At 42.9% G+C, this 24,403-nt stretch overlaps 1 protein-coding gene across 1 annotated transcript in view; it reads left to right on the top strand.

Moving 5' to 3' along the window:
• LOC126251477 (serine/threonine-protein kinase AfsK-like) overlaps window positions 1–20,871 on the top strand; it is a 37,736-nt gene extending 16,865 nt beyond the window's left edge. Inside the window, exon 3 of the mRNA XM_049951924.1 lies at window positions 20,636–20,871. Within this exon, the coding sequence (XP_049807881.1) occupies window positions 20,636–20,871 (236 nt within the window). The remainder of the gene's footprint in view (window positions 1–20,635) is intronic.
• Window positions 20,872–24,403: the final 3,532 nt, after the last annotated feature.

Here is a 24,403-nt window from a genome sequence, read left to right as displayed (position 1 = left end):
AGTCAATTGAACGATAATTTATTCCTGTAATGTTCCACCAGTAACAACAGCAGAGCATTCCTGGTTTACGTATCTTCCTCTTTCTGAGACATATGTGGGATGTAAAAACACCACGTATACAAATTTGTTGAGTTATGAGAAGAGATAAAAAGAAACACTCTTTCATGTGAAACCAGCTCCGCCTACTTTAGGCCAACGTCCTCAGCCGCTTTGAGTGTTTCGTACGCAACACGTTGCCACTGAAACCTGATTTGATACCCAATTACATCTTACTACTGGGAAATGTCAATTTTCATTACTCTCAGTACTGTCCACGTCCCCGGACAAGCAATTTCTTTATTATCGTTTACCTTGTGCTGTGTTTACATAGAACTTTCTAATGATGTATACAGTTTCTTGATGCCTGACTACATTCTAACCGAGTTCGCTGACGTGCATCACATTTACGGTGAGGCAGGGGGCAAAAGTCGAGCATCAAGCCGTCTGCATCCAGAACAGTTTGCAGGGAGGAACAAACCATGTCACATTTCGTAGTCCTGATGGATATCAACGTGGAAACAGGATACCGTAGGCCAGACCAACGGGAAACTGGTAGACCTCGCATTGTCTGAAATGCTCAGCCCGTTTGATTGAACCTGTAGCCATTATTTGAGAAATGCGCGGTTGTTTTGAGCATGTTACGCAATCATTTTACACATCCGTGCTTTGTTGTAAACGGACAACATCGGGTATCATCTCTGAGACAATATTCATGACACGGTAGTTGGAACACCGTCTCTGAACTTCACTGGTCTTAAAATCCTGACCGACCACTAGTTGGGAAACTACAACCGGGACATCACCTCTAAATACAGCAGAATTTTGTATTCGTAGTCCATTCTCATCCTATACACGCCACTCCTACTAGTCTGGCCGCGAGCGCTTCCAGCTTTGTCGGCTACATTTGACAAGACGTATCACCTGCCTACGAGAAAGAATCGGGTTTATTCAGCGCACTCCACGACCGTAATAATGAGATCCAAGCTAGGAGAAGGGCAGCATCGGTCGTAAATTTGTATTCTGCTTATTGGCTCGGAGCACTATGGGACTTAACATCTGTGGTCATCAGTCCCCCAGAACTTTGAACTACTTAAACCTATCTAACCTAAGGACATCACACACATCGATGCCCGAGGCAGGATTCGAACCTGCGACCGTAGCGGTCACGCGGTTCCAGACTGAAGCGCCTAGAACCGCACTGCCACACCGGCCGGCTATTCTGCTTATTGCTGGTCGATTTTAGCTACGGTGTAGCTGTATGCGGTGTAATTATATCTAACAATATCTAACAATAAGTCATGATGTCTCATCGTAAACGGCACCACATGACAAACATGAGTTTAACTGATGAGTCACGACATGGATATAATTGCACTTACGGTAGCTACACAGTAGCTGGAAACGATCTGCAATAAGCAGATTACAAATTTACGACTGATGTTGCCTTTCCTCCTATCTTGGAAAGTATCGGATGAGCCATAGGGCACAGTAAAAGTGAAGAATAATTCCTTCGAAAACTGCTGCCAGTGATGTAGGCAGAAGTGCGCCAGAAACTTTTTTCCATTAATGAAACAATGACTGATTCTATTGTTTAACATTTTAACTAATAAATGGCGACGAAGTGGAAGCGCGTACTTTAATAAGATATGAAAATAAAGTTGAACTGTGATTAAATACCACGTAGGGAAAATAGGCGCACTTCACAGTAAATGTGAACTCATTCACATTACGTGTTATTCAACATCCAGTGTCTGTCTTCAGAGCTGTTCTACTTCCACTGACAATATACTCTTCACTGTGGATTTTGCTCAATTGCTTAATGGTATGCTAACAGTTGACCCGGGTTGTTGCTTCCCTTGTTATAGCCGAGTTCGACCCCCGCAACCCGGATTGTTATCCCGTGAAACATGCATTTGCTCACTATTTTCCACTTCTGATGTATGAAATGGCCAATTATCCCGCGAAAGTCTTCTTACAAAATTTCAAAAATAAGCGTTAATCTAAGAATCTTAAAATACGCTTAAGCTCTCTACGTATCTTTCCCGTCGAAGTGGCAAAACAAAATGAAACTAATTACAAGACACACACGAGAATATAAGCAGTCACTCTTCCAGGACCCTATACGTTTCTATAATGGGAAGAAAGTCTACATTTGCTACTAGGCTAAGCACACTCTGCCCTGTACTTCAAAGAGTATCTGTGTGGATTTCTGCATTTTATGAAGTTTCGAGACGCCTGTTGTGCACTCATGGCTGAGTACCTGTTTCTCTACAGGACCAGAACGAATTGCCAGCTTACAAATGTTATTTTTAAGACATTAACGGTTTACATGGAGAGACCTTCTCAACAGCTCTCAGGCCAGAGAAAACTGATCAATAAATGCGACGCCACTGACAACTGCTATGTTTGCGGAGGATATTTTTCTGTTTGAATATAGAATTCCCTCGAAATGAATTCCTTATCCTTGGAATTTATAAGAGCGGGAATGTAGGACGGAGAAGTGTATAAAGTGCTCAACATAACACCATTTTAGTAATCAGATTACAAAATAACAATTCTTTGGGGGAAAGAATTCCTAATATTGTTTTTTTGTCTCATTTCCGAAATCGTCTTGAAGCCGTAGAATAATCATCTTTTTTACTGATTAATTTATCATGATCTGTGTGCCGGCAAACCAGATTCCGTTCTCTTGTTAGGTAGACGAATGAGGCTCATCTACTCGAACTCTATTTCTACATAAAAATAAAAAGTTTAATCATCTAGCTACAAAAACGCACGACACACTCTTTTCTAGTATCTGTAGCTAATCTTTTACAATATCAGAACGATATTCTAAAAATCTCAAAAGCTTTATGTCAATAATTTTCATTATTTCTGACTAGTTTCGCACTTAAATCATCTTGAGGTCAACAAATATTATCAACGTAATGTTGCTGACGCAAAACGTACAGCGAGAACATAGGAGTCCCGCGTATCAAGCAACATACTAGGCAAAGAATGTTAACTACTCTTTTTAGGTGCTACTTACGACTTATAGTTGCGAATTGTCACAGAAATCGCAGTTGGACTCCATATCGAAACGCAGAGAAAGAGCGTAGTATTAACTTTGGTCAACAGATGGCACTGTTAATTGCGCTTTTTAGTTGCTATTTACGACTTTCAGTCGCGACTTGTCACAGAAATCGCAGCTGATTCCATAGCATGACACCAGGTTTGCAGAAAGTAGTACTAAATTCGGTCAACAGATGGCACATGGCGTTGCATGTGACTGAAATCGCAATTAGATTCTGTAAAGTTGTTACTGTGATATCTGTCACTTCTCAATCACTATGATTTCGAACATATACGCGATTTCCTGCCCATCACTACAACATATAAAGCTGTTGACTCAGATGAACAGGATGTAAGTTTCCATCATACTGCTCTGGATAAATCTTAGAAAATCATAAAACTGTCAAATACGATAAAGGCAAAAACAGGTTTGCATACCTGATGCCCCGATAGCTTGAAGGAAAATGTCGAAATGGCTAACTGTCTTTCAACAGAGACACAGGTTTCTTCTCTTAATTTTGATTATTTTGTCGACAGTTACCTTTGTGAGGCGCGATACATAGTAAAGGTTGCTGCAGAAAAAAATCCGTACGTTAAGCTCATCTCATTTGTTCGGATTTAGTGATGGCGGAAGTGATTGACGAATAGCAAAATGCCCTCAGTAGTAATAGCTATGAAAACAGATGACCGTAGTTTCACAAGAAAGCGTCAGAATTGACTCGCAACTTCACACGTAGAGAAATAACGCTGACTACGTTAAGAAGTGTGTGAGAACCTCAAAAATAATCTTCGATATCTGCATTTTCTCAAAACAATGGACGTCCGCAGAAATTTATTTAAGGTGGAAGAGTCAAGACTCTGAATTTACCGTTTAAGATATAACTGAGTTGGTCAACTTCGAGATATACCTGTCCATAATAAATGAATTTTATACGTGACAAAAAAAACTTATTATATTCCATAAAATCGATGGTTAGCCATTAAAGACTTGTTATAAAAAGATTACTTTGATACTTGAAAGGTGAGCATAATTTCATGACTATCTGCAAAGTACATCTTTCTTTATTATTAAAACCATCAGAGTTGTAGCACATTTTGAAGCTGACGATCCGAAATTATATCCTTATTTAATTTAATCTGACATGTACCGGTATTCTACAACATTGTAAATAAGTTTGGAAATGATGTAGTACACTCTGTACTTTCCATTCCGGGGAGCGGGGAAGTCCCCCCGCCCTTTCGGGACGTTTATGATCACAGCAACAATGTTACTTAACACCTCCTAGTTTAACAACGCAACAACGGCACATTTTACCACTGCAGCAAATCCTTCACACTGTTTCCGTCAGATTTGATAGAGACGCTCAAGTTCTTGATGTAAAATGTACATAAAAAAAAAATGGTTCAAATGGCTCTGAGCACTATGGGACTCAACTGCTGTGGTCATAAGTCCCCTAGAACTTAGAACTACTTAAACCTAACTAACCTAAGGACAGCACACAACACCCAGCCATCACGAGGCAGAGAAAATCCCTGACCCCGCCGGGAATCGAACCCGGGAACCCGGGCGTACATCAAAAGGAGGGAAGACCAGGACGACCTCTACTGTACGATGTTAGGGACGGAGCTCAAACTCGGTTTGGAGAAGAACGGGGAAAGTAATGGCGCCTGCATTCACTTAATCGATTCAGGGACAAATTATCATGATATAGACTGATATGCACATTTACGATAACAACAAGTCACTTATTGACAAATTATTTCCATGCTATCGAAGCGTCACACAACTGTATAACAGTACTACAACTGGGGTAAGTGTATTTCTGTGTTCATGTTTCAGTTATTGTCAGATCTGAAACTGACTTCATCACTGACTTCTCGCAAGAGTTGTTAATCACAACCGAACCACAAACAGACTGCAAAACAGCATCAGATATTTTTGAATGTTTAATCTTGCCGTTGTAGACATAAACCACCATTTCTTGAAACGAGTTAAAACGGGAAATGTATAAAACATGTTTGGGGCTTTATAATTATTATTTCTCATTACAGAATCCTACATTGTATAAAATTCTGGTTTTTCTGTGATAGTAACCCGGAAGAGAAGAGAATCGAAGTATCTGAGTGCTACAGGAGAATGTTGAAAATAAGGTGGACTGGTAAGGTAAGTGGTGATAACTGATTTGCAGCACAGCACGAGTTCTATGATTACACGACAATTAATACACGTCACTACGGTGACACGTGAAACTGTTTTTGTGATTGATGCAACTGTTTCTAACTTCGGACACTCTCCATCGTTGCCAACATGCGCTCCACATTTAATACAGTTTGTTTACAAATAACTAAAGTTGCAAGGTAAACTCAGATTATAGTGAAATCTGCGACTTATGTTTCGGTGGATAATATGAACATATGTGAGCATATGCTGACAGTCGGCAATGCGGGAGAGGTCAAATGACGTCTGTAATCCAGATTTAGTTGCTGGAATTACCCCGAATATTCATATCAATCAAATTCCGCTGCCAAACTGTGTTTTTACGGAAATACCTGTCTGTTACAGTCAAACACTCGACTGACGTTAACAGAGCTTGAAACTAAAATCAAGAACAAAGGAATATGAAACGTGATTCACTTGTCGTCGAACCATTATAAACTACTACTATTTTATATCCAGAAATAACTGTTGAAAGTACGTAAATGAATATGTAATTATTAAAGATTTTGTACTGTATCTCACCTATTAGAATAGACGGGCATGAAAACCGCGTTAAAATGTTAGATGTTTGTGCGGCTGCGGATTTCATTGACATACTGATAGTAACCAAAGAACTGCTGCTTGGTGAAGATATTTCACACTGCACTAATTCCTCTCGCATTTCATAGTAATCACTAAACTGTTGTTATGAACGAAGTTACGTCTCGCTGTTCTCTCAGTCTGTGCATTCTAAAAGAAGCGATGGCTACCAGATGATTGACGACATTTTTTACCAGTGGGAATGAATCGCCAATTAACATTTTTTTGTTAGCTCTAGGTTACTAAACGCTCCTAAAATATGTGATTGCAGTCGGTATCTCTTCGTGGTTCCCACCAATTTGGTCACATGAGTGACACGTGCTTTTGAGTACCTTCGTGGCAATCAGTGTTGTTAACAACAAATTACCTAACACCAAACTGCCTAACACCAAACTGCCTAACACCAAACTGCCTAACACCAAACTGCCTAACACCAACGGTTTGCTGACACTGGTGCTCTTGTAAATATTCTGACGGTTTAGTAATGGTGTCCTCTTTTCTAATAGTGGGCATATTTGTTGTATCGCTTAAAATTTTTCTTGGTGTGGTATCTTAGGTGAAATATCAAGGAATCACAGTTGGAAAAATGTTAATTTACATCACATAGGCCCTACTCAGTATTAGCACAGTATGGATGGTGCTAGATTTGACTGTGACACCTTAGATCGGACGTCGAGCAACATGTGGTGCTACAGGAAAACAAAAGATGACCACTGTGCATGTTCTATGGAATGTCCAATATTTCATTTATAAGCGCAAATATCATGTATTGCATGGATAAATTTGAAAAAAAAAATGAACAATCAGTGTCTAGAAAAGAGTTTATGAAATCGCTGAGTCATGATCTGACAGTAGCACAAACCAATGGAGCGGGGTCTGAACACACCAGGCATCCATTCTGGCCTAGGCAACACTCTGAGAACTTCACCTCAGCAGAAGCAAAAGAACCGACACAAAGTCAAAGGAGAACGTACGCTAATTTTGTCCTAGCAAAGGAAAAATTACGACGTTATGTAACCACTCGTCAAGAGCAATTTGTAAAACACATCGAGTTATTCCTTCCTTTAATTCTATTAATAGTGTCTAAAGGAGAAATCTCTCTACTCGTTTTGTTTGTAATAATTATAATAATTTATAACTAGTGTAGAAAATAAATTATGACCCCTTTCCGTATAAAATTTTGAACAGCAAAATTATCGTTACAGGGCATAAAACATGATATTTTGTAGGTATTTTTTATACAGAATGTCACTGGAGATCTAATAGTTGTAATTAACTAGTGTGCAACTTATAAATTATGATTTCCTTTGGAGTCGTAAATTTTACGATTGTTTAATAGCAATACAAAGTTTCCCCACTTTGTGCTCTACAGATGCCGAGCAACATAGGAATAGTACGCCCAATTATTAAAAGGCAGCAGCCTCCCTTAAGGGTGTTTGTAATGTGTGGTCTTTCCACGATTTAATTGTTCAGCTATTGAGCTCTGTTATGTTCACGACATCACTGCAACGTCACTGATAAAGATGCCAATGTGAAGTTGTATTCCGGTTATCTAACTTTGCTATGTTTTCAGATTATCAACGGGTGCAGTTCACATTTGTATTCCTGCTTTAAGCGTTGCTAACAAGCGATGGGTGTCTGTATTTTGTTTATTGGACTACTTGTCCTCCTTTATCATTTATATCTATCTCTAATGGCATCAGGATAAGATATCAGAGCAAAGATGCACTTCAAAATTTCGAAGGGGAACCTAACCACTGTCTCAGATGTTTGGAATTCACACATAGAAGAAAGAATAAATAAATGAATATTCATTTACTAAAGTTTAAAAAAAGTTTAATCAACTCATGTTTGTTGCCAGTATCATAGAATGTATATTACAACAAATTAGATTGTGTTTTACATATTTTCATCTCAGAACAAAGACTGTCAGAGGCTGCACTCAAGAGAGGAAGCTGGCGTACGCTAAACTTATATTTTCAGTATCTGTAAATTCAATGGGAAAAATAGGAACAAGCAATAAATATAGTAAAACCTTAAGTACTCATCGTCATACGGTTTGTAGTAATTCGAAGAGCATAGTTGTGGGGTTATGCATGCACTGGGGGGGGGGGGGGTGAGGTACCTCAACAAATCTGTTTTAACTGTCGCCCACATGCCTCATTAATAAATAATTCATCAATGTTTCCTCATTATTTAAACATAATGAACACCCCCAGCCTCTTTGAAAATCTTCTTTTTTATGGTATACATCGAAATGCACCATCTTCCCAATTTCTTGTCTAGGTAGAACTTCTTTTCTTCTTCTTTGGTGTTCACAGTGACAGTTCCGCTGAGATATGGGTATCGTTTTTCTGTATGACCCATGATATAACGACAGACATCGTCGTGCACAGTTCAGAGCTCCTTCGTAGATAACTTGAAGATTGATAGTTTCTTTCGAATAAATCGTAGTTTGCCATTTAGTTTGCCCGAAACTTAGCTTTTGTAATCGTTCCTCTTTGCATCTCCACATAGATTTATTCCAGAATTCTTGCGACACTGCTGAAGCTAGGTATGATGCATTATTCGCCTAGTTAAAGACATACTGTTTTAATTTTCATGGGTTAACATTTCTGCTCCTTGAAACGTAGCTGTCAGCCTGTAAACTATAATACGTCTGTGACTCAACTGATAGCATCGGATAATTCGATAATGTATAATAAAGATTGTACCACAAAATTGTTAAGGCTTTCGTGGCCACTTGTTGACAAACTGCCTATTGGCTTCTGTCTCGGGTTCTTCGGCCGACGTTCATCTAATGATTTTTCTGACGTTTCGCCAGCACGAGTGGCTGGCATTGTCAAAGCTTCACCACCGGCAATGGAGGGTGAAGCTTTGACAATGCCAGCCACTCGTGCTGGCGAAACGTCAGAAAAATCGTTAGATGAACGTCGGCCGAAGAACCCGAGACAGAAGCCAATAGGCAGTTTGTCAAAGGTTGTACTGTTACTATTTCAATCGCCTAGAAGCACCATATATTACAGATGTATCTATAGACCATATATGACTACCAGTGTGAGATAGTGTGCTTCATCCAGCATGTCAATAAATCTTCAGTTCAGTCTCAAAAATTTAAAAATAATTTATTTGGAATTACTATTTCCAAATTACAAAGGCTTCTTCATAGAAGAACGTGACATTTTAGTTTAAACAATACGTTGACTAATTTACCGCAGTCTTTCATTAAATGTCATAAGGTCGGTCAGCAGTGAGCCCAGCTACCTCGGAACGCATGGCTTCCGCTCTAGTATCGGTTGTTTTCAATTATTTTTACATTTCACACCGGCACACCATCTCTAAGATCGGTAAGTGTGTGAAATGTTCTTTGTTTCCAGATAGCAGGTCAAATAAATATGAAATTTGAATGAACTTGCTTCATGCGTTCTACCACACGTTCTGCCACAACGGATCTCTCCCTCCTCCGCCCCCCCCCCCCCCTCACACGCCGATCCCACCACCTATCCCACCAATCTCACTCCCACGACCCTCCACAAGTAGAATTCCTGGGATGTCTTACCTTCACATTCTTGTTCGCATAGAAAATAGCATGTGTTCCACACGTGACTGAAATTGCTCCAGGTATTCCATAGTTGCGCTCAGGTATTTGTACCACATGCCTGCCACCGCAGGTACAGAAGATACGGGTGTCTTGCACTCCTGATAGTAAGTCATTTGTGTACCATGTTTGATTGAGATTACTGTACCTTTTCCAGAGCTATGCTGACACACACACACACACACACACACACACACACACTTTTTTTTTTTTTCTACCGACTGGTTTGACGCGGCCCGCCACGAATTCCGTTCCTGTGCTAACCTCTTCATCTCAGAGTAGCACTTGCAACCTACGTCCTCAATTATTTCCTTGACGTATTCCAATCTCTGTCTTCCTCTACAGCTTTTGCCCTCTACAGCTACCTCTAGTACCATGGAAGTCATTCCCTCATGTCTTAGCAGATGCCCTATCATCCTTTCCCTACTCCTTATCAGTGTTTTCCACATATTCCTTTCCTCTCCGATTCTGCATAGAACCTCCTCATTCCTTACCTTATCAATCCACCTAATTTTCAACATTCGTCTATAGCACCACATCTCAAATGCTTCGATTCTCTTCTGTTCCGGTTTTCCCACAGTCCATGTTTCACTACCATACAATGCTGTACTCCAGACGTACATCCTCAGAAATTTCTTCCTCAAATTAAGGCCGGTATTTGATATTAGTAGACTTCTCTTGGCCAGAAATGCCTTTTTTGCCATAGCGAGTATGCTTTTGATGTCCTCCTTGCTCCGTCCGTCATTGGTTATTTTACTTCCTAGGTAGCAGAATACCTTAACTTCATTGACTTTGTGACCATCAATCCTGATGTTACGTTTCTCGCTGTTCTCATTTCTACTACTTCTCATTACCTTCGTCTTTCTCCGATTTACTCTCAAACCATACTGTGTACTCATTAGACTGTTCATTCCGTTCAGCAGATCATTTAATTCTTCTTCACTTTCACTCAGGATAGCATTGTCATCAGCGAATCGTATCATTGATATCCTTTCACCTTGTATTTTAATTCCACTCCTGAACCTTTCTTTTATTTCCATCATTGCTTCCTCGATGAACAGATTGAAGAGTAGGGGCGAAAGGCTACAGCCTTGTCTTACACCCTTCTTAATACGAGCACTTCGTTCTTGATCGTCCACTCTTATTATTCCCTCTTGGTTGTTGTACATATTGTATATGACCCGTCTCTCCCTATAGCTTACCCCTAATTTTTGCAGAATCTCGAATTTTTTCAGAATCTCGAACAGCTTGCACCATTTTATATTGTCGAACGCTTTTTCCACGTCGACAAATCCTATGAAAGTGTCTTGATTTTTCTTTAGCCTTGCTTCCATTATTAGCCGTAACGTCAGAATTGCCTCTCTCGTCCCTTTACTTTTCCTAAAGCCAAACTGATCGTCACCTAGCGCATTCTCAATTTTCTTTTTCATTCTTCTGTATATTATTCTTGTAAGCAGCTTCGATGCATGAGCTGTTAAGCTGATTGTGCGATAATTCTCGCACTTGTCAGCTCTTGCCGTCTTCGGAATTGTGTGGATGATGCTTTTCCGAAAGTCAGATGGTATGTCGCCAGACTCATATATTCTACACACCAACGTGGATAGTCGTTTTGTTGCCACTTCCCCCAATGATTTTAGAAATTCTGATGGAATGTTATCTATCCCTTCTGCCTTATTTGACCGTAAGTCCTCCAAAGCTCTTTTAAATTCCGATTCTAATACTGGATCCCCTATCTCTTCTAAATCGACTCCTGTTTCTTCTTCTATCACATCAGACAAATCTTCACCCTCATAGAGGCTTTCAATGTATTCTTTCCACCTATCTGCTCTCTCCTCTGCATTTAACAGTGGAATTCCCGTTGCACTCTTAATGTTACCACCGTTGCTTTTAATGTCACCAAAGGTTGTTTTGACTTTCCTGTATGCTGAGTCTGTCCTTCCGACAGTCATATCTTTTTCGATGTCTTCACATTTTTCCTGCAGCCATTTCGTCTTAGCTTCCCTGCACTTCCTATTTATTTCATTCCTCAGCGACTTGTATTTCTGTATTCCTGATTTTCCCGGAACATGTTTGTACTTCCTCCTTTCATCACTCAACTGAAGTATTTCTTCTGTTACCCATGGTTTCTTCGCAGCTACCTTCTTTGTACCTATGTTTTCCTTCCCAACTTCTGTGATGGCCCTTTTTAGAGATGTCCATTCCTCTTCAACTGTACTGCCTCCTGCGCTATTCCTTATTGCTGTATCTATAGCGTTAGAGATCTTCAAACTATCTCGTCATTCCTTAGTACTTCCGTATCCCACTTTTTTGCGTATTGATTCTTCCTGACTAATGTCTTGAACTTCAGCCTACTCTTCATCACTACTATATTGTGATCTGAGTCTATATCTGCTCCTGGGTACGCCTTACAGTCCAGTATCTGATTTCGGAATCTCTGTCTGACCATGATGTAATCTAATTGAAATCTTCCCGTATCTCCCGGCCTTTTCCAAGTATACCTCCTCTTCTTGTGATTCTTGAACAGGGTATTTGCTATTACTAGCTGAAACTTGTTACAGAACTCCATTAGTCTTTCTCCTCTTTCATTCCTTGTCCCAAGCCCATATTCTCCTGTAACCTTTTCTTCTACTCCTTCCCCTACAACTGCATTCCAGTCGCCCATGACTATTAGATTTTCGTCCCCCTTTACCCCCTTTACATACTGCATTACCCTTTCAATATCCTCATATACTTTCTCTATCTGTTCATCTTCAGCTTGCGACGTCGGCATGTATACCTGAACTATCGTTGTCGGTGTTGGTCTGCTGTCGATTCTGATTAGAACAACCCGGTCACTGAACTGTTCACAGAAACACACCCTCAGCCCTACCTTCGTATTCATAACGAATCCTACACCTGTTATACCATTTTCTGCTTACCCGATACTCATCTAACCAGAAATCCTTGTCTTCCTTCCACTTCACTTCACTGACCCCTACCATATCTAGATTGAGCCTTTGCATTTCCCTTTTCAGATTTTCTAGTTTCCCTACCACGTTCAAGCTTCTGACATTCCACGCCCCGACTCGTAGAACGTTATCCTTTCGTTGATTATTCAATCTTTTTCTCATGATAACCTCCCCCTTGGCAGTCTCCTCCCGGAGATCCGAATGGGGGACTATTCCGGAATCTTTTGCCAATGGAGAGATCATCATGATACTTCAATTACAGGCCACATGTCCTGTGGATACACGTTACGTGTCTTTAATGCAGTGGTTTCTATTGCCCTCTGCATCCTCATGTCGTTGATCATTGCTGATTCTTCCGCCTTTAGGGGCAATTTCCCACCCCTAGGACAAGAGAGTGCCCTGAACCTCTATCCGCTCCTCCGCCCTTTTTGACAAGGCCGTTGGCAGAATGAGGCTGACTTCTTATGCCGGGAGTCTTCGGCCGCCAATGCTGATTATTTATCAAAATTTAGGCAGTGGCTGGGATCGAACCGGGACCGAAAACGTTTTTGATTATGAATAAAAGACGCTACCCCTAGACCACGGGAGGAGACCAGCAACAAACCTAGCAGCCCGCCTCTGAATTGCTTTTATGTCCTCCCTCAATCCGACCTGATACGGATCCCAAACGCTCGAACAGTACTCAAGAATAGGTCGTATTAGTGTTTTATAAGCGGTCTACTTTATAGATGAACCAAATCTTCCCAAAATTCTACCAATGAACCGAATACGACTATCCGCCTTCCCCACAACTGCCATTACATGCTTGTCCCACTTCATATCGCTCTGCAATGTTACGCCCAAATATTTAATCGATGCGAATGTGTTAAGCGCTACACTACTAATGGGGTATTCAAACATTAAGGATTCTTTTTCCTATTCATCTGCATTGATTTCCATTTATCTATATTTAGAGTTAGCTGCTATTCTTTACACCAATCACAAATCCTGTCCAAGTCATCTTGTATCCTCCTACAGTCAATCAACGACGACACCTTCCCGTACACCACAGCTTCATCAGCAAACAGCTGCACATTGCTAGATAGAATTGCGAAAAATGACAGGGGAATAGGTATAAATTGACGAAATATACACCGAAATGTGGGGGGAAGTTGAGGAAGTACTTGCGTATCTTCAGGTTGGCGCATGGCAATTTGTACATGGGAATAAGTAAGTGGCACCAAGAATAATCCGAGAAGACGTCGACATGGAGGTGAAGGGCATCGGGGAAGCAGTTAATTATTTTTTCACCACTTTATGTCTATTGAGGTACCAATGATACATGTGAGTTGATTACTGTATTTGATGCTTTTCAGAGAACTATCCACCTCTAAATATACATGCATCTGCGATAAAGGATGACAGAGAGAGGATGGGGTGATCGATTGAGATGGAACTGTAATGAGGTACGATTTAGTGGTAGACTGATGACGCACTCTAGAGAGGGAGAAGTTGCTGTAGGTCATTTTTTCCACTGTTCTGTCAGAACGCATCAGTCGTGTGATATAGCCTGCGTTCAACTCGTATACAGCCACGTGTTCTGTATGTGTTTTAAAGCGCTGTCTACTTGTGATCGTTAACGGTAAACATGTCGATCATTAGAGAACTTCCATCTCATGTATGATGGAACATGACACATTCCTCTAAACGAACTATGTATCACATATATGGTGAACATCTTAGTCAACTTCGATAAATATTGAACACATCCTTCAACGACGCTTTCAGCCAGTGCACAGGGTGGTTATAATTAAACTTTCGCGAGTTGAGCCAGTGTAGACGGAAAACTATTTACCGTCTGGGTATCCATCTTCATAGGAATGATATTAAGACTGTGCGCTGCAAGATTTGCCGTTAGGGTTGAAACACAGGTATCAGTGTGCATTACAGTGGCAGACGGCGACATGGGTCTGGACAAGGTGAACAGGGAGTTACTCGTAAAGCTGTTTTATCGCAGGAACAGTAATAGTGATGTCACTCTTCGCGAGTGTCGACGCATTAAAGAAAGATTGAGAGGTCCTCTTTCTGCAACTGGTTTGAAGAACATGATTCGGGAGTTAGAAATAACTGCCGATTTGGAAATTGCTCTTGGGAGAGGTCGACGGGAAACTGCGCCACAAATTGTTGAAGAAATTACTATTGTCATGGCTGAGAATGCTCCACCCAATGTGCGATCGTCAAACAGCGGACGAGCTGAACATTGGTAGTGCACCGTCCGTTCGGGAAGCAATAGAGCAAACTCTAGTGCGTTCCCAGGCTGTCATGGATGCAGATGACAGTCACACTTACCAGTTATGTGATACACTCCATCCCCCTGTCGCATCTAGGGTGTAAAATAAAGACTTCAGCTTCATAACTAAGTTGATGTTAGGTGCTTGTGAAGCACTGCAATTCCCGTGTACACATATGCATGGCAGATATTCTGTTTCCAGAGTTATTGGCGGAATTTAATTTTCACATGTCGGACGCTGCTGCGATGCGTTTATCTGTTCCTTGTAAGATGTATTCCCTGTTACTAACCATCATTTTATATAGGTGTGATGTAGGCATAGTATAATTTCTGAAGCATGATCGAGTGTGAACAGTGGATGCGATACATCTCTGAAAAACAGAATTGTGCTTGTATCACACAGAGCCAATGCTTTAAGGAAGTAGTTTTTTCGTTTTACAGTACGATAACACAGTTTATCGTACAGAAACCGAGAAGAAGGATGTATGTCATGCGCTTGAAATATATTTCTTACATTGGAATATTAACAGTAGTTCATTACATACGAATGATAGGTCAGAAACGCAAGTGATCTAACATTATAGCCCGTTTTAAGTGCAGAACGTTGTAGCCTTAGGATGCGTGTGTTTATGTTCTCTCTTACCAGTACCTTCCAGTTACTGATCCTAGACTCTGGAATAATACTTTAAAACTGATAGCTTGGTTGATTTACATAAAAATTCTTCGAAATCCATCTGTCTGGATCTCCATCGCGCGTAAAAATCACCCGTTTCTTGTTCTTCTTCACCGTCTGCTATTACATCACAGCGCTTTCAAATCTGTTACTATACATCGATAAGGAGTGCTAACCTCCTCGATATGGGCGCATCTCGAGAAATCTTGTGCACTTGGATGTGTGATGACTCGGCAAGCTCCATTCATTCACGAGACTTGGAATGTAGCAGTCTACTTCTGGTCGATCGATTGCAGATTACATCGGTAATGGTGCTGCAGGGCGGGTTGGTCAGTGACAGTGCTAGGAGGGGTCGTTAAGTTTCTAATTTTACCCTAAGACTGAGAGAATGCTCTGTGACTCCCATCAGCATAGAGCCAGATCGTAAAGTAAGAACTATGCTCGAAGTGTTAGAAATATGTAGAGCACTGTCTGATATACTTTGATGATGGATGTGTTGAAGAATTAACAATGCATGGATGTACTGCTCATCTATTCACATTTACAATGATACTTGCAAAGTGGGGACGGGGTTGTTTAGCTAGGGTACTAAAATTTGGGAACATGCTGTCACATCATTGGTCGGTGTTGAAAGTACTGTAAAATTGGTAAAATTGTGCACAAAATCAAGTATAATGCATATTATTTTAGTACATTGTGGGTGTCTTTTCCATCCCGTCCGTCCACTGGTGCGCTGTTGGTTACCACATAATGATTGACTGACATAACTTGTTTGAGTTGGAGAAAGAGTTTTGGTGGAAGGACAACACCTTCTGGGGACAGATAGCACCAAAACAGTGATCGCGTACATGACTGAAATGTGAGGAATCAGTCGAAAGGGAATGCGGAGCCATCAGGTATTCCATCACTGTGACAGGTAAGTTTAAATGTAGAGGTTGTCAATCACTTTCAGACAGCAGTTTGGAAACTCTCCACAACGCTGCCGAACTCTTCCAGTTTCCATATGTTGTAACTGTCTTTTATTTAAAATTAGTGTGTGTGGCATGTTATGGTAGGCACAGTAACAACAAGCACCATGATTTACACCATGCGACATCTAGTTTTCTGCGAGATGCAATAGATCAGAACGTTTTAATGTCAGTTTAGAACCTGACACAGACCTTGAAGTCATGGCGGAAAAACAAAATGTATAGCAGTGTACAAAGAGTGTTACAGCAGAAAAAAACTATGTTTCAAACAACGACACAGGGTCACAGGGAGCGTCTCTTGCGACTTACAGTATATTCTGTGGAATACGGTCATCCTCTTACAGTATTGGCGATGAAACTTTAAACTGGTCTGTGCATTGGATCAATACCTGTATATTTAATAGGATCGCCACATGTGCTCGAAGCCGGCACGCATGCGGTATTTGTTTTTGATATATGGGAGGAGAGAGATGTGGTAAAAATCTTATCAAGTCCTCTACTGGATGAAGTTAGTGGCGCTTTTATGGTTCGTAATTTTTCTCTGGTGGATGGAATAGAATAACGATGATAAAATGTTGGGGTGATAGACGTGAATGGGCGCTGAGGGATGGGGATCTGTAGTACATGCTTGTAATTTGGAGAAGCACCACAATGCAATAGCAAAATCGATGTCCTTCCCCCAGTTCACATACTGCCTTTTATACTACCTCGTGTTGCAGGAGCAGGCTTCGTTTCCTTCAAATGGTCAAAGCACAGTTCTGTCGCATCAACTCACCTTCGCCTGTTTCTACACGGCTTGCAGAAGGTGGTAGATATAGTTTTCCTCTGACCCCTACCCGGTTCCGACTCACACTGTAAAGACCACATGTGCAAAGCTGCAGGGGTGGCAGCGTAGAGTCTGAGGGGGCAGGCAGTTGCAGGATGTGAAGGTGCTACTTTAAACCATGTTGCAATTTTACTGTTGCAGATAGGTTCGAGAAAGATGACCCCTTTCGAAATATGAGAGTGCCAGAAATATGATTCACTTGTGGCTGTAATCATTAAAAGACTTCTTCATAGGATCCAATGCAGGTATGTGGTTGAATGGAAAGACTTATTTCCAAATCATAGGCATCATTTCTAGTGGACAGCGTAGCACTAGAGATCTAAAAATCTAGTGTACATTTCTTACGACCTCAGTCAGCACACCATCTACTACTACTGCTTGTGTTACTTCTCAATCAGTCATCGCCTGTAACTCAGTGGATATATTGCAGAACCTCTGACACGGTATCGAGACAGAATACTTTACAGATACTGGAGAAATATCTAGTGGCAGTGGCGTGAGGGGATTGCGAATAGCGGTTTCATAACACGTTCCTTAGTCGAATCACTTTCAAAAGTCAGCGATTTTATGATATAAGATGCATCGTGGGCTATGTGTAACCGGACTGCTGATCTGATAATATACACTCTGGCGATCACCATCTTGGTATTTGTCTGGAAAAACCATGTGATTCGTAGGTAATGCCATATGTGGATTTATAAAGCCGATATAGCTTTTAACTGGATACCTGTGTCCATATGTAGAACCAAGACTGCTTGTGACAGTAAAATACAGTAGTTGTTGGGATCAGTTTTTTTTTTTTTTTTTTTTTAACAGCTGGCGGTTTGTAAGACGATTAAACCTCTCTTTCTAAGCAAGGTGGTACCACTCGCAAGAAAATCTTATGAGACATGGCCACCCATCATTTATTTTCGGTCAGTATTATTTCAGGTGTTTACCAGTGGGTGAGAGGTTAATTACTTCATCAATTTAATTAATTAGTCAATCAAATTGATAAGAGTGAGAGGAGCTACTGCAATAACTCAAACCTGATAGTGTATGTTTAGCAGCGAGGGGGAGGGGGGTTTGGGGAGCGGGAGGGGACGAGTGGGGCAATAGGATAAGTTCCTGTCAATCAAAAGGAAATGGGGGTGACATGGAAAACCACTTAACGGCACAATAGGTTAAGTACCTGTCAATCAAAGGAGAACAATAGGTTTGCCTCTGAGTGCATACCTGCCCCTAATGTAGGCAATCCACACTAAGAATATGCACCACAAACCGCCTGCCCCCTCCCCCCCCACCCATACTGCTGTCACAGGTTACGCAATTCGCAGATATTATGGACCGGTGGTTTCTGGCCGCAGGGTTGGTGCCTGATTGCGTCCTAGACATGTTACAACCATGTCAGACGAATCTGGTGGCCAAGGCATCAAAATGATTTCACTATTGTGTTTTACAAACCACTATAGCACTGTTCTAGCTTAACGACATGGGTAGTTAATCTTCTGGAAGACGCCATCGCAGTCGGGGAAGACGTCAAGAATGAAAGGATGCAGATGGTCTGCAATAATATTTATTTACTCCACAGCTGTCAGTTACTACAACAAGTTTCATGCAGGCCGAGGTGAATGCCCCCATAGCATTATATTGGCCACACAGGTGTGTATGAGTGGTACTGTGCATATTTCTAGTAGCCATTTGCCTGGACGATGGCGTACCGGGACATGACCATCAGACAAAAACAAAAAACAACACAGTCCGAACAGGCCTTGGAGGCCGAACAGTACCACCCCACTGCCGTGTCATCCTCAACCAGTAGGAACCAATGGATGCGGAGACGGAGGGGCATGAGGTCAGCTCACTGCTCTCCTGGCCTTTGTCAGTTTTCGTGACCGGTGCCGCTACGCCTCAATGAAGTAGCTCCTCAATTGGCCTCACAAGGGCTGGCAGCACCCTGCTTGCCAACAGCACACGGCAGACCCAGACGGTGACACATCCAGGCGCCAGGCAAGCTCGACAGTGCTTAACTTCGGCGATCTGACGGGAGCTGGTGTTAACACTGTTGCAATGCCTTTGGCTCTTGTGAACCAAATTAAAGATGATGAAAAGTGGCTGAAGTCGAGTAAGAGTGAAAGGAGTTAGATTTAGCTGTCTTGCCAGTAGAGTACGACACAGCTGCTTGTGACGTAATCAATGAACATGCTTCGTCAAAATACAAAATAATATTTTTATAAAATCACACTTCCTGGAGTGGGGTGTTCTCTCAAATTTCAATTATAACGCAGAGAGGAACTGTCAACAGGTGAAGTTGCTTCACATGTACACGGGAGTCAAAGAGATGTGCGGACATGGGATGGGCGTCAATTGACAGGTAGTGCTGAGGAATTACGTCACACATGCCGTCCACGTTCGACAGGTGCGCAGGATGATCGACATCTACGGCTTTTGAATAAAAGGAATCGCGGGCTGTGTGCAGCAATGTGGTTGTGTCTTTTTGAGGTACGGAGGCTACCTGACACCGGCACCGAAAAATCACCTCGTATTTTCACGAAGCAGAGCCATACGTTTGCCAAAGGCTTTATGTAGTGGGAGATACCGCTAGCATCCACATGTCGTGTTTTTCTTTGTTTCTTTGTTGTTTGTACGACGATGACGATAATGAGAGAAGAGAGAGGGTGAAACGCGATGCCAGCACATAACCTATTCCTCGCGAATAGCGTTGAGGGAGTCGCCAAGCTTAAATTTCCCGTATGACCATCACATGCCCTCAGCTCATGAGACACGGCGGAGAGGTTTGGTGCCGGCAGGTGTGTCCGAGCGGTTCTACGTGCTTCAGTCTGGAACCGCGCTACCGCTACGGTCGCAGGTTGGAATCCTGCCTTGGGAATGGATGTGTGTGATGTCCTTAGGTTAGTAAGGTTTAAGTAGTTATAAGTTCTAGGGGACTGATGACCTCAGATGTTAAGTCCCATAGTGCTCAGAGCCAATAGAACCATTTTTGAAGTTTGGCATTTAAACCAGGATATTGGCGCAGTCTGGTGATCAGCAACCTTACGCCACCATAAGTCCCACAGTGCTCAGAGCCAATAGAACCATTTTTGAAGTTTGGCATTTAAACCAGGATGTTGGCGCAGTCTGGTGATCAGCAACCTTACGCCACCATCTCTCTACCATTTGCTGGCCTAATACTAGCAGTGCATATTTTTGCCACCACCAGGATTGAAACCAGCTTACCCCCGGGTCGAGCGCCACCGCACAAGCATGTGTTAACAGCCTCGGCCACAGAGGAGGATATCGCTCCGGTATATTTCGTTTCTAATGTTAGGAGCCTCGAATGCTCGGGGTTGGCGTTGTAGTGGGTGCGAGCAGAGGAGCGAAGCGTAACAGAGCGCCTTAACCGATGCACAATAACTTTTGAAGGAGGTATGTTGCATGAGAACGCGACGGTCGACATGACGGACGCAGTGATTGCGTTATTTGGTAGCGGGAGACGTGGGAGGCGCGGTGCAGCAGCCGGTGGGCGGCGGTGGGGCCCGGCGCTGGGCGGCGATCGATACGGCCGGGGGCGGCGCCGCCCTCCGCCGGGCCTCGCGGCCGCGCCCAGGCGTCAGCCGCCGCCTGCCGGAAGTGCCCGCACCTGCTGCGGCGCCGCCGCTCTCTGCCGCCGACAACCCTGTGGCCGTCACGCGTTACAGCAGTACACGAGCGGACAGATTCTGAATACTAGCGGATCATTCCGACATCTCGAGCTTCCAAATTACTACCTACACACTTTTTCCTTGCAACACACCTTTATTTCGAAATTCGTGCCGCAAAAAACTGGCTCTGAGGCGTGCATATATATTCATTTGCAATGTGTCCAGACCAAATCAGGAACAGGCATTTGTGTAACGACAAAATCGTCTGTTGCCCATGGGGCGTGGGGGGTTCTTCGCAGGACTCCTGAGCAGAGCCTATGTGTGATGGATTGTCCCCTTGCTCGGATACAACCTTGATTCCATAGTGGCACACTATCGACGAGACCATCAAGTCATTCCTGGTCCAAGCGGCCCCACTGTTCAGTGGTGAATTTGTGACGTCGCAAAGAGTATATACGTTCGATTGGGTTCATCTGCAAGAAACAGGTTGGCCACCCCATTCTGTTGAACGCAGGATGATGAATGAACGTGTTCACGAGAACAGCTCAATGAACACGTGAGTTATCATCCATCGAGCTGACATGGCCACCAAAATCTTGGCTTTGCGGCCCCAGTATTGGTTGCAGAACCTCGCCCCTGTACCGTAGTGCAGTGAGCCTGCGCTCAACAACCACAAAAGTCGCACGGTGGCCCCACGTAATACCACCCAGAAAATCACTCCAACGCCACATTGTTGGATCTATGGGACACAGGGCTGGAAGCGTTCGATACTACCGGTTATAACCCACAGACGTTGTCTGCTTTTATCATTGTTCAAACAGACCCCAGTTTCCTCCGTAAACAATACCCAAAAACAATCCTGGGACGTCCATTCTGCATGATTTCTCGACCATCTGTAACGGAGTCAATGACGTGGTGTTCGACGTGGAGCTCGCCAGCGTCGTCTCCTAATCGTTTCAACCGACACATTACGTCCTGTAGCCTCTTTGAATGGCGAGTTCAATCCTGGAGCGCACAGACTGTGGTGTCACCGCCAGGCACCACACTTGCTAGGTGGTAGCCTTTAAATCGGCCGCGGTCCGTTAGTATACGTCGGACCCGCGTGTCGCCACTATCAGTGATTGCAGACCGAGCGCCGCCACACGGCAGGTGTAGTCTAGAGAGACTCCCTAGCACTCGCCCCAGTTGTACAGCCGACTTTGCTAGCGCCGGTTGACATACGCTCTCATTTGCAGAGACGACAGTTTAGCGTAGCCTTCAGCTACGTCATTTGCTACGATCTATCAAGGCGCCATATTCAGTTACTATAATGACTATCTTCAAGAATGTATTCTGAACAGATAATATTGTGAATCGTCCGCAGCTCGTGGTCGTGCGGTAACGTTCTCGCTTGCCGCGCCCGGGTTCTCAGGTTCGATTCCCGGCGTGGTCAGGGATTTTCTCTGCCTCGTGATGACTGGGTGTTGTGTGATGTCCTTATTTTAGTTAGGTTTAAGTAGTAATAAGTTCTAGGGGACTGATGACCAATGATGTTACGTCCCATAGTGCTCAGAGCCAATATTGTGAATCATGTACCGTCAAGAGCGACGTTCATCGTTAATGGATTAAAGTTAAGTATCAAACTAATTAGTCCGCTTTCTGAATTCTCATTCCTTGTCATGTTCCAGACCTCACGTCAGTATAGTTCTTCCATCCTCACGCCAGCCTGCGTGAGCTAAAACGCATGCATTTCGGCCTCCACTTGTTACACGGTGTTGGCTTCTGCTAACACAAAACAGACCACCATTCTTTTTATTCAAAAGCCGTAGATACCGACCACCTTATGCATCTATCGAACGTAGACGGCCTGTGTAGTTTAAGTCCTAAACGATACGTGTCAACTGAACCCATTACATGTTCGCTGATCTCTGTCACTCCGGTTCACACGTCGAGCAACCTCGCCGGTTGACAAGTCACCTCTGCGTTATAATTGAAAGTTGAGAGAACATCCCTTTCCACGAATTGTGTTTTTATAATAATATTATTTGAATTTCGACGCTTTGAGCGAAGCAGATTCGTTGATTACGTCACTCGAATGACGTTTAGCAGCTGTGACGTACTCTTCCGGCAAGCCAGCTGAATCTTCCTCCTTTCACTCGACTCCTACCACTTTTTATCATCTTTAATTTGGTGAACTTCACAAGATGCTGCAGTCACTGGCATTGTCATTAAATTCCTCAAAGCTATTTAGATATTTGGGAAAGCATGCCTTAACCTGTATTTCCATTAGCACTTTCACAAGAAACTCAGAAACAGCTGTTTCCTTAACTGGATGCGCGGTGTATCAGTCGTTCTCCTGTAACTGGTACCAAAATCAGCTGCACATATTTCAAGATAAATACAGAGCACCATTTAAGACCTGTGCTGGTAGGAAATTAAAGTCAGATAAAATAGTGTGTTACATGTGAATGCGTTCCCCATTTCCATTATTATTGTATCAGATACTTTGAAGCACCCTGGCTCACACGGCTCCATTTTATTTCCCCGTCGGGAGAAAGCGGAAAAAGTCGCAGGCCTTCGGTCAAAATTCTGCAATCGCTTCCCTACCTTTGAGATCCTACAGGACTATAGCGAAATCCTTTGTTCAACATGAGCGAGCTGTGTTGGCGGTAGCTGTGTGAACAAAGCGCAGTGTTGCCACACATACCATGTCAGCAATAGATGTATGTTTGGTATTAGTTGTTTCTATACTGGGGGAAAAAAATCACAACACCGAGAAAAAGTTGGTTGCTGTGACGCATCGTGGTGCATCTGTAGCAGCAACTGGAGCACCAGTTGGCAGCAGACTGACAAAACAAATTGTTACAAATAGGTTACTTCAAGAACAGCTACGAGCCAGAAGCACTGTGGTGTGCATTCCACTGACCTCATACCGCCGCCGTTCGCAATTTCAGTGGTGTCACGCGAGAGCTCATTGGAGGGCGGAATGGAGGACTCTTGTGTTTGCTGATGAAAGCTGGTTCTGTTTCGGTGCCAGTGATGACCGCGCATTGTTTTGAAGGCGACCACGTGAGAGCCTGCAACAAACCTCTCTGCGGCCTACACACTGGACCGACACCTGAAGTTAGTGTCTGGGGTGCGATTTCGTATGACAGTAGGAGCACTGGTGGTTATCCCACTCTATTGATTCGGCCTGTTGTGCTTGCACTCATGAACAGCATTCCAGGGGGTGTTTTCCAACATGATAACGCCCGCTCACATACCGCTGTTATAACTCAGCGTACTATACAGAGCGTCGACAGGTTGCCTTGGCCTGCTCGATCACCAGATCTGTCTCCAATCGAGCACGTATGACACATCATCGGACGCCAAGTCTAGCATCGTCCAAGACCACTATTAATCGTTCCTGTGCTAACCGATCAAGTTCAACTGGCATAGCACTCCATCTCACAAACTGACTTCCGGTACCTGTACGACACGGTGAATGCACGTTGGAGTTCTTTACTTTAATGTTCTGTTGGTTTTACTGGTTATTAATGTACCAGCTTTTCATATTTGCTATGGCTTATCTTGCCCCTGTAACATGTGATCTTGTAATGTTAATCAGTCGGTTCTGGCGCTGCAGTCTAGAACCG

This window comes from Schistocerca nitens, chromosome 4, assembly GCF_023898315.1.
Source record: "Schistocerca nitens isolate TAMUIC-IGC-003100 chromosome 4, iqSchNite1.1, whole genome shotgun sequence".
Taxonomy (NCBI): Eukaryota; Metazoa; Arthropoda; class Insecta; order Orthoptera; family Acrididae; genus Schistocerca; species Schistocerca nitens.
This window is presented reverse-complemented; position numbering and strand designations above follow the sequence as displayed.